At 44.7% G+C, this 17,872-nt stretch overlaps 1 protein-coding gene across 2 annotated transcripts in view; it reads left to right on the top strand.

Annotated features, from left to right (window-relative positions):
• Window positions 1-11,464: 11,464 nt before the first annotated feature.
• LOC138759274 (putative leucine-rich repeat-containing protein DDB_G0290503) overlaps window positions 11,465-17,872 on the top strand; it is a 257,041-nt gene continuing 250,633 nt past the window's right edge. The window contains exon 1 of one of the 2 annotated variants that reach the window (XM_069929427.1): window positions 11,465-12,110. In XM_069929427.1, coding sequence (XP_069785528.1) covers window positions 11,985-12,110 — 126 coding nt within the window. In that variant the 5' untranslated portion in view covers window positions 11,465-11,984. The remainder of the gene's footprint in view (window positions 12,111-17,872) is intronic. The other variant, XM_069929428.1, reaches the window with a different exon arrangement.

Raw genomic sequence — 17,872 nt, 5'->3', positions numbered from 1 at the left:
GAATGGTGTTACATTTTCTGCCTTCTTTTCTGTGGGGACCATTTTAGAAACACAAAATTCTAGATTACAAACGAATGCATCCAGTAACTTTGTAGCCACCACTTTTATAAAATGCTGGAGAATTATTGCTTTCCAATAACTTGTCTAACACAAAAGCTAACTTCCTCGAGTTCCTCATTTATTCTAGACTTATTTTCTGGGATTTTGTTTTTGTTTTCTTCCATGAAGAGAGGCACAGAGCCCTTGATAAATTTCTCTGCCACTTTTAAATTGCAAGTATAATTCCTCCTGTCTCTGACGGTAAGGATGCATGTTCACTTTTGCTAACCTTTTCCTATGAATTTACATTCTGTTTTTACATTTCTTGCTTAAGTCCTAATATTTTGCAATCCTAGGGCTTTTCACTTTTTGCCAGAATTACAAGACTTTTCCTTCGATTCAGCGCCATCTTTAACTTCTTGCAACTCTCGATCACTTGTAAAATCACGTATAATGATACTTATGATTCATATTCAGATTTATTGTCAGAGTACTTACATGACATCACGTACAACCCGGAGATTCCTTTTTTTGCAGGTGAGGCAGAATTACCACTTATTGACAGTGCAAAAAAAATCTGGACACAACGTATACATGAAAACAAATAAAGAAATCGAAATAAACTGACTGCAATAAAGAGAGAGAAAAAAAAAATAAAGTGCAAAAGTATGACTTCTGAAACGTCCCTGATTGAGTTTGTCATTGAGGAGTCTGATGGCAGATGGGTAGCAGCTGTTCCTGAACCTGGTGGTGCTTTTGATTTATACCTCAATTTTCTTTTTTTTAAAAAATAATTTACCCTGAAAACCATTATTACTTGGGAGCTCATTAATAATCTTCACCAACTTCTGTCTGCCACTTTTTACTGAGCTCTGCCCAAACTGGTTCTATTTCTTTTCAGTGAAGATACTTCCACTTTGCTGCATTGATCTTTTTATTTACTAGCAGAGCTACCTACCCCCCTTTCTCTTTTGTTTGTCTCTTCTAAATGTCATATATTCTACCATATGTAATTTCTAACCTTGGCCACCTAGAAACCACTTCTCTGTAAAGATTTCCAGATCATACCTAATTATTTTAAGTTGTTGCATTAATTTGCCTGTCCTATTGTGTATGCTGCATACATTCAGACAAAAGACTGTTTTTATCATTCCTCTCTGAAGAGTCCAATTATGTTTGTATGCATTGGTTCTTTCTGCTCGACTCTGGTTATCATTACCCATTTTGATACCCTGCACTATCTTTTTGTCCTTTCTCTTTAACTTTCTTAATTTTCCCTCACCAGAACCCTCCACTGTTTAGCTAAAGCCTTATCCATAGTCCTCGTTAGTTCTTTGATTTTCTAAGACTGTGTTCCCAATTACATTCGAATGAAGCCTTTACCATTGGAACACCTCCCTCTGTCCTAGTAGCAGTGTCCATACCCCATAATGACTTAAAGTGCATTTTCTTTACTGATCTGATTGCACTGACAGTGGCATCCATATTTAAAAACGTGCCTAGTGCCAAATTTATGAACTTGTACAATGAATGGAAAGTTACATGTCTATGTTAGGATTTTTGTAGAACTTTTGTACTATTGTATAAAGCCACATTGATCATGAATTATACTCTGTAAGTAAGGTTAAGCATTTTATGTCTACATTTATAAAGGGTCAACATGAAGAATTTGTGACCCAAAACAAAGAGTTCAATAATGGGGAGCATGCATTTAATGTACTGTGAAAAGAATTAGAGAAAAGCTGAAGTAATTTTCAGCTAAAAGATCTGAAAATGGAAATATCCCTCATCAGTATAAAGTACAAAAACAAAAGGAAAATTGGTCTCAATAGCTCTTTATTAGCAGGCATTGACATAATGGGCCAAATGACTCTTTTTGTACTATAATTTTATTTGTTTCTACGTGACCACTGCAACTGCATTGTGTGATATGTGAACCCTGAAGGTCTATATATGTCACGTTCAGTACAGGTAGCTCGTATGTATGCCAGCAAGTGTTGTACATGAGGCTTGGTGTTGAGAAGAGATCATAGTGGATCTAATACTGGGTAATGAACCTGGTCAGGTGAAAGACCTCTCAGTGGGGGAGCATTTTTGGTGATAGTGACCATAGCTCCCTGAGCTTTAGTATACTACAGCTCTGGACAAGGTTACAAGCAGGCAAAATGGGAAAGTGTTTAATTGGGGAAGGGCTCATTGCGATGGGATGAGGCAGGAACTAGGGAGAGTAAATTGGGAACAGATGTTCACGGGAGAAAGCACAGAAATAATGTGGAGGATATTCATGGACCACTTATGCGGGGTTCTGGATAGGTTTGTCCCACTGACACAGGGAAAAGATGGTAGGGAAAGGAAACCGTGGTTGACAAAACAGTTGAGGCAGCAAGTTAAGAGGAAGTCAGAAGCATACATTAGATTTAGGAAGCAAAAAACTGGAAAGGGCTCAGGAGAATTCTATCATAGCCAAAAAGGAATTTAAGAAAGGACTGAGAAGAGTTCAAAGGGGGCATGAGAAAGCCTTGCTAAGTAGGATTAAGGAGAACCCCAAGGCATTCTATGCTACTTAAGGATAAAGGAGGCAACATGTGTCTGGAAGTAGAGAAGGCTGGGGAGGTCCTAAATTAATACTTTGCTTCAGTATTTACCAGAGAAAAAGATCTTTGTCAAGGTGAGGTCAGAATAGAACCAGCTTGTAATCTGGATGATGTTGAAATTAGGAAAGAGAAAGTGCTGGATGTTCTTAAAACCTTAAGATTGATAAATCCCTGGGGCAGGATGAGATATACCCAGGTTGCTGTGGGGAGGAATGAAATAGCTGCGGTGTTGGCAAAGATCTTTGTGTCCTCCTTGGCCACAGTGCAGGTGCCAGAAGATTGAAGAATCCTGGGAATTATAGACCAGTGAGTATCAGTGGTATGCAAACTATTGGAGAGGATTCTTAAGGATAGGATTTGGAAAAATCCGTCTTCTCAGGGATAGACAGAATTGGTTTGAGAGGGGAAAGTCATGCCTCATGAGCCTAATTGAATTTTTTGAGGAGGTAACAAAAGAAATTGATGAGGGTAGGATGGTAAATGTGGTGTATATGGATTTTAGTAAAGCATTTGACAAGGTTCCCAATGAGAGAATTGTTCAGAAAGTCATGAGACATCAGATCCATGGAACATTGGCTGTGGGGATTCAGAATTGGATTGACTGCAGAAAGCAGAGAGTTGTAGTGGATGGAAAGTATTCTGCCTGGAGGTGAATGACTCATGGAGTTCCATAGGAATCTGTTCTAGGAGTTCTGCTCTTTGTGATTTTTTTTATAAATGACCCAGATGAAGAGGCAGAAGGATGGGTCAAAAGGTTTGCGGATGATACGAAGATTGGAGGCGTTTGTGGATATGTTGAAGATTGTTGTAGGTTACAAAAGGATATAGACAGGATGCAGGGTTGGGTCAGATGGAGTTCAATTCAGATATGTATGAGATGATGAATTTTGAAAGGTCAAACTTGAAGGCTGAGTACATGGTTAATGGTCGGATCCAACAGTGTAGAAGAACAGAGAAACGTTGAGGTTCAAATCCATAGATCTCTCAAGTTTTCTGCACAGTTTGTGTGAAGATGTTGCTTTCTTGTATTTAATATGCTTAATATTTATTGGTTTTAGAGAGGATGGGAAGGGGAGAGGGAGGGTGGGGGGAGAAAAGAGGGAAAATGTCACTGTGAGATTAATGAAAAACATTTGTACATATTGTTGTTGATATGGTTCATAGTGTGATAAATAAAAAGTTACAAAAAAAGTTTTCTGCGCAGGATAATAGGATCGTTAAGAAAGCCTATGGGATGCTTGTTATATGTGGATTGTGAAGGAACATGTGGCCTTTCTGTCCGGAATATTGTGGATTGTAGAGGATCACGTGACCTCCCTGAATGAAAACTAGTTGGAAGCCACATCACCTGCCAATCAGGGTTGGACTCCAGCCACCTATTAGTGCATACCTCACCGTTTGCTCATCTAAATGATTCAAAGTCATCATTAGCCAGACACCCAGCTTGGAACAGTATAAACATTAATGCATGCCACATTTCTCTCTTCTCTGCCTCTTGGTCCAAATTCTGGCTATTGCTCCATGACAGGTCGCTATTGTGGACATTGCTGGAGCTGTCATGGACAAGGTGTGCCCTACACTGAATTGAGCAGTAGTACTGCAATAAATTATTGTTTCCAAAAAGCCGCAACCCTGTTGGTACAGCAAATCGGGAGTGTGTTTGAAAGTCCTTGTCTTTGAGGTATGTACATGTGGGAGAGTGTGGTAAGGTAAGCAGCCATTGGTATCAGAGTCCATTTTGCCTGATGTGCCTACTTGCACCGTTATAATTTTTGTCTCATGCCATATAGAAGATAAGTGGCCTACCTGGGTCCGATGTGAATGTCTATAAAGTTATTTGGTAGTAGAGTAATTAAGTATAGTTTAATCTCTTCCCCTATTTTGTATCCCGTGTGTTCAATAAAGTTACCTTTGATTGTAACATTTACGTTCAGACTTGGCTCTCTGTGAAACCACCGAACCTGATACTTTTCCAAACACAATAATGCTGGGCTTCTTTTCTCAGGAGGTTCAGAACAAGAGTCAAGAGATCATGCTGGAATTCTACAAACCTTTGGTGAGACCAAACTTGGAATATTGTGTTCAGTTCTGGTTACCTTAATATCGGAAAGATATAGAAGGTATGGAGAGAGTGCAGAGGAGATTCACCAGGATGTTGCCTGGATTGGAAAATAAGTTTTATTAGGCAAGGTTTGCAGAGCTAGGAATTTTGTCTTTGGAGTGAAGAAGGATGAGAGTTGACTTAATAGAGGTCTACTTGATTCTGAGTGCCTTTTTCCTAGGCCAGGAATAGCGAAACACCCGAGGACATATGTACAAAATGAAGGGAAAAAAGTTTAGGGGAATCATCACAGGTACGTTTTTTACACAGAGAGTTATGGGAGCCTGGAAGGCCTTGGCAGGCATGGTGGTGGAGGCTGAAACATTAGGGGCATTTAAGAGACTCTTAGACAAGCATTTGGATGAAAGAAAAATAGAGGGTTGCAAAGTGGGAAAGGCTTTGTATTTTTTGGGGGTAGGAATATATAGGTCAGCATAACATTGATGGCTGAAGGGTCTGTACTGTGCTGTAGTGTTCTATGATCTATGTTATTTTAGCAATGGATACAGGTATTATCGCTTCTTTGTCAGCAGCTCCTGGATTTCGTGGTTGTTTTCGTCAAACCAGTCCTTCTTTTTCCTGGAGGAGAAGCCCTGTACCTCTTCAGTGGATTGCAGTATGGCCGTTTTCAGCTGATCCCAGAGGGTTTCAGGAGACGTGTCCGTGAGGCCAAAATGTTTTTCCTGGAAGTCAGCCTGAAGAAAACTGAGGTCCTCCATCAGCCAGCTCCCCACCATGACTACCAGCCCCCCCACATCTCGATCGGGCGCACAGAACTCAGAATGGTCAACCAGTTTACCTACCTCGGCTGCACCATTTCATATGATGCAAGGATCAACAAAGAGATAGACAACAGACTCGCCAAGGCAAATAGCGGCTTTGGAAGACTACACAAAAGAGTCTGGAAAAACAACCACCTGAAGAAACACACAAAGATCAGCGTGTACAGAGCCGTTGTCATACCCACGCTCCTATTCCTCTACTGGCATCACCTACGGCTCCTAGAACGCTTCCATCAGAGCTGTCTCCGCTCCATCCTCAACATTCATTGGAATGACTTCATCACCAACATCGAAGTACTCGAGCTGGCAGAGTCCGCAAGCATCGAATCCATGCTGCTGAAGACCCAACTGTGCTGTGTGGGTCACTTCTCCAGAATGGAGGACCTATCGCCTTCCCAAGATGGTGTTATATGGTGAGCTCTCCACTGGCCACCGAGACAGAGGTGCCCCAAAGAAGAGGTACAAGGATTGCTTAAAGAAATCTCTTGGTGCCTGCCACATTGACCACCACCAGTGGGCTGATATCGGCTCCAACCGTGCATCTTGGCGCCTCACAGTTCAGTGGGCAGCAACCTCCTTTGAAGAAGACCGCAGAGCCCACCTCACTGACAAAAGACAAAGGAGGAAAAACCCAACTCCCAACCCCAACCCACCAATTTTCCCTTGCAACCGCTGCAACCATGTCTGCCTGTCCCACATCGGACTTGTCAGTCACCAACGAGCCTGCAGCAGAGGTGGACATACCCCTCCATAAATCTTCATCCGCAAAGCCAAGCCAAAGAAAGAAACAGGTATTATTAGTGGATACAAATAAATAACCATCAAGCAGACACCTACCATCAGAGATTAATTTGGATAACACTGTTGGATTAGCCTAAATTATCTCTGTGCTCTTTGGACCAGAGATTTTATGTCCAACTGTTCTATTCTTAATTCTGGACTAATAAAGACCAACCTACTTACTGGACACTAGAAATTGTAATTATCCCTTTCATTTCTTGCTCATTTCAACTTTGCAATTGTAACTTAATTTATATAGACAGTTATAAAACATCAAGAAGATTTAAGATGTGGATATTCAACCAACATTTATTAATTTAATTCTGAAAGTAAGTACATTTTCATTGTGCACAAATTATTGTGATGTAGACATGCACTGTACAATATTCAGATGTATTTACCTCTCTGAAAAATCCTTCAAGTTATCCACCTCATCAGCTATAGTTCAACAGCACACATTCTTAAAAGTACCTATGAGGTAGTACTGGGTTACTTTTGAAATTTACAGCAAATATTTCATGAGGCAGTGATATTTTTGTTTATAAATGCTTAATGAACTCAAGAAAAAGTCTGGTACCAGCCAATCTAATGCCTCCGTCCATCATGTTTCACCTCTGCTTGGTTCACCAATCCCACATGGACCCCTATTTTACCTCTCCCACCCTGTCTTTACATTGGCTCCTGGATTACATTTCCTCAACCTTGATAGAGGTATTCAGCTTGAAACGTCGACCAATCTTTTTCTCGCACTCATGAAACTTGACCTTCTGAGTTCCTCCAGCAGAGTTTGCTTTGGTTCAGATTTCAATATCTGCAAATCTCCTTCCTGTGTGTCTCAAGCAAAATTGTGCTACTTGATAACGATATTTCTGCATCACAGTGATGGCATCATTCAATAAGCCTCGTGGCACAGAGGGGGTTTATTGGGAAAGATTCAGAAAGGTTTGACAGCTGAAATTTAGGTGTCAATGAAGTGCTTGGGACCATTAACAGCTGAAGAAATATATGCTATCATACCTGTAACTTCATTGCCTAGCTTTATCCCACAGTCTACCATTAAAATCAAGCCAGAGTTCAATTTAAAGTGCAGAAGGGCATGCTTTCTTTTTAAAATATTTTATTGTTTAACAAAAACCTTTTACACAAGGTAATCTAATAATGACATAAATCAAATCATATCATATACACATCAATTGTAAATTAAAGGCATAACCATAATTATTACATGCCTTATTTTGTTCCAGACACAAAATTCTAGAATTATAATAATTAAACAATTAAATCATAACTCGTACTGTCCAAAAATAATACTGAATACAAAAATTATACAAATAATGCACATAAAATTCCATTATATATTTTATACTTCTCTGATGTGATCATGTTGTTCTGTGATATGATCCGTTATCTGTAGTACAGATAACCTCTGTTATAGTACAGATTCTATCACCAATGTGTCTATGGACAGATTGTAGTGTAGGATGACTGTGATTGGCTGAGAGCGTAGCCACACCTACTGGCAGGTCTTAAAGGGTTGTCCTCGCCAGACCAGATCATTCTGGACTGGTCGACCTACATGTGATATGCTCCAGTCTTTTAGTTAATAAAAGCCTTGGTAAGTCTTTGATTCTTTCGACGCGCTCTACACCCCCCCCCACTTATTTGTCTTAATAATAAAAAGGAAAAAAAATTAAAGGAAAAAAATTGCAGACAGACATTCCATGAGCAGTAACAGTTATATGTAAAATTGAGGATTCTGATGAATTTGTAGCAGAGGAATGTTAAAGTGCATTAAAGGATCTCACAATTAATGTATCAGATCAGAGCTTTGGAGTCTTATTATCTCTAGTTGTGAATGGTGGTGGTCAAGTGAACAGGAACATGAAATTCCATAAACAACCCTTCTCTCAATATGATCAGACTCAGCACGTTAGTGAGGACAAGGCTGAAGTATTTAACACTTCTGACTGAAGATGGTTCAAAATAGATATTTCATGCTTCCTCACAATTTTGGGGTTCAGTTGGCCTTTTGAGCTCTCAGAGCAATCTCATCAATCAAATTTAGTTTGATGAAGTTTCCCATGGTAGGGTCATTTAGAAAGTCAGGAGGAATGGAATTCATGGAACTTCGGCCGCTTGAATTCAGAATTGGCTTGCCTGCAGACCCCAGAGAGTGGTTGGAAATGGAATGCATTCTACCTTAAGGTTAGTGACTAATGATAACAGGGTATTTTGGCCCACGAGTCTATGCCGCCCAATTTACACCCCATTAACCTACACCCTTGGTACTTTTTGAACAGTGGGAGGAAACCAGAGCCCCCGGAGAAAACCCACGCAGACAAGGAGAGAAAGTACAAACTCCTTGCAAACAGAGCGGGATTCCATCCCTGGTCCAGTCCCAATTGCTGACGCTGTAAAGGCATTACGCTAATCGCTATCCCAACTGTGCCTCTGGACCACTGCTGTCTGTGATTGTTAATAATGACCGAGAAAAAAGTGGTTCAGTAAGTTTGCAGATGATATTAAGTTTGGAGCTGTTTTGGATGGTGCAGAAGGTTGTCGTAGGTTATGTGTCTTAAAAGCAGGTGACAGAGCTAAGGTTTTTCTCTTTGAAACAATAAAGGATGAGAGACAACTTAATAGAGGTATATCAGATTATAAGGGGCATAGATAGGATGAACAGGAAATAACTTTCTTCCAGGGCAACAATAGCAAATATAGGGGATGTCTGTTTAAGGTGCCTGGAGGAACGTTTTGGGAGATATGTCAGAGGTACATTTTTGACATAGAGAGTGATGGGTGCCTGAAATTCATTGTCAGAGTGGTCATGGATGCTGGTTCAATAGGGACATTTAAAAGACTCTAAGAAAGGCAGATGGATGGAACAAAAATACAGAATTATTGTTGAGAGCGAGGAAGGATTGGATTGTTGTGGAGTTGATTTACATATCTCAGCACATCGTGGGCTGAAGGGCCTGTATTGTAATGTTCTATTACTTCCTTGTGATCTATTCTCTTATGAATATTAATTCTCCTACTTCCATCTACACTGGAGGCAATTTATGATGGCCAATTAACTAACAACCAGCTCATCATTAGGATGTGGGAGGAAACCAGGTTACCCAGGAGGAAAGTCAGACAGAATGTGTACACTCGACATCCAGTTTCCTGTGGTCTCCGCCATCACAGAAAGGTAACCTTCAGCCTTCTAGTATTAAGAAAGAACTTGGTACAGGTATAGCATAAACCAGACAACATCCCAACTGCTCCAGAAATGACTACCCAGCTAGCCAAATTGTTCCAGTCTAATTATATCACTGGTATCTAACTGATAATGTGGTAATTGCCCATGTGTAACCTGTCCACTAAAAGTGGGACAAACCAAAATTGTCTAATTACCACCTAGTGTACCCTCAATCATCACAGTCATTGAATGTGTTATCAGCAAAGTTACCTTGAAGTGGCCTACTGATGATTTCCAGCATTTTCTGTCAGAATACTGATTTTGCCAGGTGCCAAATCCCATGAAACTTTTGTCCAAACATTCACAAAAGTATTCCAGGGAAGAGACGAGAATGATTACCTTTGTCATAAAGGGATCATGAGTGGCATTGAGAACATCTGGTTGAACTGAAATTAATATGCACCAAGGGGAAAACACCAAGAGTGGCATGGTTGGTGTAGTGGTTAACGCAATGTCTTTACATTGCCAGCGATCAGGACCAGACTTGGGTCCGAATCCCACCCTGTCTGTAAGAAGTTTGTATGTTTTCTTCAGGGAGTCTGGTTTCTTCCCATCGTTCAAAATGTGCCGGGGGTGTAGGTTAATGGGTTGTAAATTTGGTGATATGAACTTGTGGGCTGAAATTTTCTATTACCATGTTGTATGTCTAAATTTAAAATTTAAAAATATCTGATGTTGTACCTCAGATAATTGTGGTTGGTTGTATAAGATTAATTATACCATTTATTGGTTATCATTGCAAGAATTCCTAAGGGCAGTAAACCATTCAATGAGGCCATTTAACCACTCAAGCTGCTCCAACATCACCAATCCTGTCTAACTGGTGTCCATATCCTTCATTCCCTTAAGTCAAGAATCCATCAATCTCAACCTTAAATCCTAGAAATATCAGTCTTGATTAAAAAGTCCTAACCCAAAATGTAGAATGACAACATCTACCCATGGATGCAGCCATCATACCCTATATGGACAGTTGGGTTTGTATCCAAGTCGTGTGCCCAGCATGTACGGCCCAGGTTGTTTCCAGAGTGTGTAAACTGCATGCATAGCCAGATCTAGGACATATGCAGTGACTGCAGGCATCGCTGGGGTTGAATGCAGAGCATGTACACTTTATGCACGGCTGGGGTTGAATGCATAGAGCATGTCCATTGCATATACGGCGGGGATTGAATGCAGAGCGTGTCCATTGCATGCACGGCCGGGGTTGAATGCAGAGCGCGCATCCAGTGCGTGCACGGCTGGGGTTGAATGCAGAGCGCACGTCCAGTGCATGCACGGCCGGGGTTGAATGCAGAGCGCGCGTCCAGTGCATACACGGCCGGGGATGAATGCAGAGTGCGCGCCCAGTGCATGCACGGCCGGGGATGAATGCAGAGTGCGCGCCCAGTGCATGCACGGCCGGGGATGAATGCAGAGTGCGCGCCCAGTGCATGCACGGCCGGGGTTGAATGCAGAGCGGGCGTCCACTGCATGCACGACCGGGGATGAATGCAGAGCGTGCGTACACTGCATGCACGGCCAGGTTTGAATGCAGAGCACGCGTCCAGTGCATTCACGGCCGGGATCGAATGCAGAGTGCGCGTCCAGTGCATGCACGGCCGGGGTTGAATGCAGAGCGCGCGCCCAGTGCATGCACGGCTGGGGTTGAGTGCAGAGCGCGCGTCCAGTGCATGCACGGCCGGGGTTGAGTGCAGAGCGCGCGTCCAGTGCATGCACGGCCGGGGTTGAGTGCAGAGCGCGCGTCCAGTGCATGCACGGCCGGGGTTGAATGCAGAGCGCACGTCCAGTGCATGCACGGCCGGGGTTGAATGCAGAGCGCGCGTCCAGTGCATACACGGCCGGGGATGAATGCAGAGTGCGCGTCCAGTGCATGCACGGCCAGGTTGAATGCAGAGCGCGTCCAGTGCATGCACGGCCGGGGTTGAATGCAGAGCGCGTCCACTGCATGCCCTCCGCTGTGCCTGCGGGCTGGCGCGCCTGCGTTGAACGCAGCCTTGTGGCGGCGCTGTCTGAAGGGAATGTTAAAAGCAGAGGGGCAGCGCACGAGCCGGGCAGAGCGAACGGCTGCCAGAACCTTCGGAGTTTGTGGCCGGGAGGAGGAGGGAGCTCCCTCCGTCACCGACTCCCTCCTGCCCTCCTCCTCGTCATCGTCGTCGTCCCCTCCTCCCCGGCTCCGAGACGCTCTCCTTCCCGCGGCCCGGACTGCAAGCGCGGCCGCTCGTTGCGCGCTGCGGCCCAGCGCCGCCATGGAGTGAAGGCCGGCCGGCGGGGGAAAGCAGGAGCTGGGACCGGTGGGGCACCGTAAGAGGAGCCGGCCGCCGCCGCCGAGGCTTTAAACCGGGCGAAGATCGAGTGTCGGCGCCGTGATTTGTGTCGTTGAAAGGCCATCCGTTCCGTTTTAATTCGGTGGCAGCGGCGAGTTTGGGGTCCGGTCCGGCGAGATGTTGGCCGGGGCCAAGGACAATCCGTGCCGCAAATTCCAAGCCAATATCTTCAACAAGAGCAAATGTCAGAATTGCTTCAAGCCCCGGGAGGTGCATTTACTGACGGACGAGGACTTGAACCAGGTGAGAGGGCAAGACCCCCCCCCACCACCCCATCATACCCCCCATCATCCCCCCCACCCCCCCATCATCCCCCCCCACCCCCCCATCATCCCCCCCCACCCCCCCATCATCCCCCCCCACCCCCCCATCATCCCCCCCCACCCCCCCATCATCCCCCCCCACCCCCCCATCATCCCCCCCCACCCCCCCATCATCCCCCCCCACCCCCCCATCATCCCCCCACCCCCCATCATCCCCCCCACCCCCCCATCATCCCCCCCCACCCCCATCATCCCCCCCCACCCCCCCATCATCCCCCCCCACCCCCCCATCATCCCCCCCCACCCCCCCATCATCCCCCCCCACCCCCCCATCATCCCCCCCACCCCCCCATCATCCCCCCCACTCCCCCATCATCCCCCCCACCCCCCCATCATCCCCCCCACCCCCCATCATCCCCCCACCCCCCCATCATCCCCCCCCACCCCCCCATCATCCCCCCCACCCCCCCATCATCCCCCCCACCCCCCCATCATCCCCCCCCACCCCCCCATCATCCCCCCCCACCCCCCCATCATCCCCCCCCACCCCCCCATCATCCCCCCCCCACCCCCCCATCATCCCCCCCCACCCCCCCATCCACCCCCCATCCCCCCCCCCCACCCACCGGCCAGGGAGTCGCTGTGTGACTTTCATAAAATATTTGGGAGAGTGTGGGTAACAACATCAGTGCTTTTCTTCTAATAGGGACAAGATTTTAAATCTTATCAAATCTCCCTGATTTGCACTGAAATTTGTTTCTCTTCTTCCCCCCCCCCCTTAAGAAAGAAAAGACCTTCACTTTTTCCTCCTTGGGGTTATGGTTCTCTGTTTGAGAACACGGTTGAAGTTTTTGTTTCATCTCTTTCCTCCCCTTCCCCTTCCTCTCCCCTTCCCCTTCCTCTCCCCTTCCCCTTCCTCTCCCCTTCCCTTCCTCTCCCCTTCCCCTTCCTCTCCCCTTCCCCTTCCTCTCCCCTTCCCCTTCTCTCTCTCCCTTCCCTTCCTCTCCCCTTCCCCTTCCTCTCCCTTCCCCTTCCTCTCCCCTTCCCCTTCCTCTCCCCTTCCCTTCCTCTCCCCTTCCCTTCCTCTCCCTTCCCTTCCTCTCCCCTTCCCTTCCTCTCCCCTTCCCCTTCCTCTCCCCTTCCCCTTCCTCTCCCCTTCCCCTTCCTCTCCTCCCCTTCCTCTCCTCTTCCCTTCCTCTCCCTCCCTTCCTCTCCCCTTCCCCTTCCTCTCCCCTTCCCCTTCCTCTCCCCTTCCTCTCCCCTCCCCCTTCCTCTCCCCTCCCCCTTCCTCTCCCTCCCCTCCTTCCTCCCCTCCTCCCCTCCCCCTTCCTCTCCCCTCCCCCTTCCTCTCCCCTCCCCCTTCCTCTCCCCTCCCCCTCCCCCCTCCCCTCCCCCACCCCCCTCCCCCTCCCCCTCCCCCCTCCCCCCTCCCATCCCCTCCCCCTCCCCCCTCCCATCCCTCCCCCTCCCCCTCCCCCTCCCCCTCCCCTTCCCCCTCCCCTTCCCCCTCCCCTCTCCCCCTCCCCCTCCCCCTCCCCCCTCCCCTCCTCCCCTCCCCTTCCCCCTCCCCTTCCCCCTCCCCTTCCTCCCCTCCCCTTCCCCCTCCCTTCCCCTCCCTTCCCCTTCCCCCTCCCCTTCCCCCTCCCCTTCCCCTCCCTTCCCCCTCCCCTTCCCCCTCACCCTTCCCCCTCCCCTTCCCCCTCCCCTTCCCCTCCCCTTCCCCTCCCCTTCCCCCTCCCTTCCCCCTCCCCCTCCCCCTCCCCCTTCCCCCCCTCCCCCTCCCCCCTTCCCCCCTTCCCCTTCCCCCCCTCCCCCCTTCGCCCCCTCCCCCTGAACAGTTCTACTTGGATTCTATTTCCTAATCAATGCCTGAAAATCCTCCAGGAGACTAATGTCGGTGGACTGCCCTTGCTCAATCAGATGACCAGAAACTTGACTGGATTTCTGCTGTTGCTCTCTTGCAATTCACGTCGACTTCAGTGTCGACAAAATTTCCATGGAGCTGCACTGTGATCTTCTCGTGCTTGACACCCCTCTTTCCCCTCCCCTCTTCAATATCCCCATCGGTAATATTAGATCTTCTTTGAAATTTGCACAAAATAGAACTTAATGGAGGTCAAAAAACCCAAGGTTTGCAACGATATTAACCCAATGCATTGAAACCCTGATTTAGGATTAATATTGCCATGTCTATATTTTTCTAATTATTTGTCATATTTGGAATTTGAAAACTGTAATCCTCAAATATAAATCTTCAATGAAATAGGCACACGCTCTAATTTTTCTTCTAAAGAGCTAAACAAAAAAAATAACGATTCCCACTTAAAATTGTTTATTTTGTCATGCTTTATCACCATGGCAGTTCAGTGATCAAAATAATTTTTAAAAAAATGATGTGAAAACAGGTTGAAATTAATTTTCCTCCACCATGTTTGCTGGCTTTTCATCTCCATAATCAAAGCGAAGCATTAATTGTCAGAAGTAAAGTCGTCGGGAGAAACAGTGAGAGCAGAAGTTAACAGTTGCATAGAAACATCAGTTGGATCATTCTGTTCTGTCAAGGGAGCGTTTGTCTCACACCATAGAAACCGAGTGCTCAATTAGAAACTAATGTATGAAATCTCATTTTTGTTTTCTAAAAATTACTTTTAAAATGTAATTGTTTACACTTCTTTATTGCTTTTAGTTCTTTGTATTTTAAAAATCTTAAATGAATGAGTGTAGCAATAATGTAACTAAAATGGAGGGTTACAAAATTCACTATAATGATCATTTACACTATAATCTATGAAGTGAAATATTTAACTGGGTCTTCTGGATGGGCACTTCAAGATAATATTTTTTTTAACGCTGTTCCTCCTATCAAGCCTTTTTTGCTTTAATGTCATTAATTTCTGGGGTTTATGAAAAATCACTCCTGGTTGAAATTATGTAGCATCTCTTCTCCTGTCTCACTGTAGTCATACCTGAGCTCTACGATTCACTGTCTTGTTCTCTCCTTTGCACCTGCATGCTTGGCTTTCAAAAATGTCCTCTTTCACCTCCATCTCTGGTGACCTGTATAAAAATGTCTTCATCTTCCTTTTTCCTTTGATGCTTTATGTAGAATTTTTGACATTTCTGTTAATGAGAAAAGGAACTTGTTGAAGTATTCGTGCAACTTGATCTTTGTGTCTATATTTCAGCATGTGAATGATATTTTGCAGAAGAGTTTTAATAAATTGTACAACAAGACTATGTTCAACATTTAATGGTGATTTCTGTGAGATTTTAATTTTTTTTATTGTTTTTGCTCACCACTACATTGTTTTGATAGACAATTCACTGTAAAATTTAAAATGCTTTATGAAGTTTGCACAGATTTTCAGAAGGCATTTTGAGAAATATTTTGTAAAAGGATAATTAACAAAATTAAGACGGTTGGGGTAGAGTGTAGCATGAATTTTTTTTTAAAAAAAGCACTTGCAAAACAATGACGGTAACTGGCAGATGGTTGACAGTGGTATTCACACGGGAATGTCCATAAATGTGTGCAAGTGAAATTTCTGGATTTCCTGAAACTTGAAAATTTATTTACTGGAGCATTGTATTTTAAAAAGAAATCTTGAGCATAGAGACAGGCTGTCAGATTGGGCAGCTAAATAGCAGGTTGAAAGCATTATGAAATAATAGATTGTGGCATAAATAACTGAAAACACCCAAGGTTTACTGATAATTCCAAATGTTCAAGGACATGATGGATCAGGTTGTGCTTGTGAATCTTTTTCGGAATTCCTTCAGGTTTATGGACTTGCTTTCACTACCATGAAGAGAAAGATGTTTGTGTGCATGTGATTTCTTCATACGCAAGATTGCAATTGTATGCCAGCTTTCACCATCTTACCAGAGTAAACTCTTGTGCCGGTGACCAGTTCAAGACAAATGGCATACAAGTTCCACCAGGACAACATCTATATGATTCTAATGCCTGTTGTCACTATAAGTGCGAACAGATTTACTTGATTAAGACAGAATGGTTAGGGCAATGGTATTACTGTGCTAGCGACCTGGGTCTTGGTGAATATTGCTGCTGGGTTTATGGGTCCTCTGAGCTAGTAACAGAAGAAACTTGCATTGTTTTCCTTGGAACAGATATGGTTTTGCGGATGTCAAATGGATATTTTCAAGAGCACAATGGGTTTAGATTGGAGAAATTGAGAGAAATGGTTTACTCTAGGAGATGTTTTGAGGCCCCAAGATGTTGCTAATTTAAGTGCAAGATGAGTGGGATAGGAAGAATATTTGGTATCTTACTCACTGGTTATAATCTAGAACTTGATGCTTCTGAGGAAAATGAAAACCAAGTCAATTGGCTTCAAAAGGAAATTGGAAAGCACGTTTGAGAAAATACTTTGGCATGCTACAGGGAAAGTGAGAGCAATTGGACATTATTTTGAAACAAATCAGCATGAACTCAATGGTCTGAATGGCTGCCTCTTGTTATCATTCAAGATTCTTTTTATTGTCATAAAACATAAAGTGTATTACACAAAATTTCCTTTCACCTGCTGTGAGCCAAAGAAAGATTCAGTATCAGCACAAATTGCCTGGTGCCCCTCACAGACAAGAGAGGGAAGCAAAAGAAAGACCCTTAAATTCTCCTCCAATGCTCCTGCAGCCTCTACAGAGACACAGCCCTCATTCCAAATCATCGGTAACCTGAACCACAGATCCAAATCTCCAATATGATCAGGAAGCCTTCAGCACCCTAGGCATCCTCTTGTATCTCAATTCTGATAACTTGGTACCTCTCCAGCCAGTCTCCAGTAGTCTGCAGCCTGGTGTGAGTCCTTTGACTGCAGGCGCCTGCAGCTTGTGTGGGTTCCTCACCTTGAGTTCCCAACAGCCTGCCCCTTGTGTGTTCTTCAGCCTCTGAGCCCCTCGCTGGTCTGTTGCCATGGTCATCGCCCCATGGGTCATCTCTGCTTTTCCTTCTCTGCTCTCTGGAGTCTGCAACCTCTCCTAGTCACTGCCGTTAGAGACGCTGCCATCTTGGGCCCAGACCCCGTGGTCACAGGATTTTAAAATAAACCACCATTGGCTCCTTCTACAGGCAGTGGACTGGGTGGTTGGAGCCCATAGGGGAGTGTTTGTCTCTGCTCCCCGCTCTTCATGGGTCTGCAGCAGTGCTGCCATTTTTATTTCAGTTTGATTTTCTTTTAGTGGCATAATTCAGCACTGGATACATTCCTAATAGTTCACAGCACTTTTTCCACCTGCTTATAAATTAGAAATACCACAGTGATTGCAGCATATTTGGCTATCAAAGTTGCATATCAAACAAAGATAAAATAGTGAGCAATTGCAGAAAAGGAATTGGCAAAACTTGAATTGACATGAGCGGAAAATACAGAATGATCAACTCTCGGATCTAAAGGAATAACGGTACAGTTTATCAAGGGATAAACAGGATTAATGTTGATAGTCTCAAAATAGGACAAAAGAGGTAAACCTGTTTAGATGGTCTATTCTCCAAGAAATAGATAGAAACAATGTGAGGAAATACTTTTGGAATTCTCTGGTTGGTATTGATTGATTATTAGCTTTCAAAAAGACAAATCTATAGAGAGAGAGAGAATAAGATCAGGGGAATAGAGTTAAATGGATTGCTTTTTGTAAGATTTGAAGAGCTGAACTTAGACTCTTCTGTTCTATTCATACAAGTACTCTACTTCAAGAATAGTTGGCATTTATTGTCCCCTC

The sequence above is a fragment of the Narcine bancroftii genome, chromosome 3 (assembly GCF_036971445.1).
Source record: "Narcine bancroftii isolate sNarBan1 chromosome 3, sNarBan1.hap1, whole genome shotgun sequence".
Taxonomy (NCBI): Eukaryota; Metazoa; Chordata; class Chondrichthyes; order Torpediniformes; family Narcinidae; genus Narcine; species Narcine bancroftii.
The sequence above is the reverse complement of the archived record's forward strand: the minus strand, read 5'-3'. Positions and strand labels throughout refer to the sequence as shown.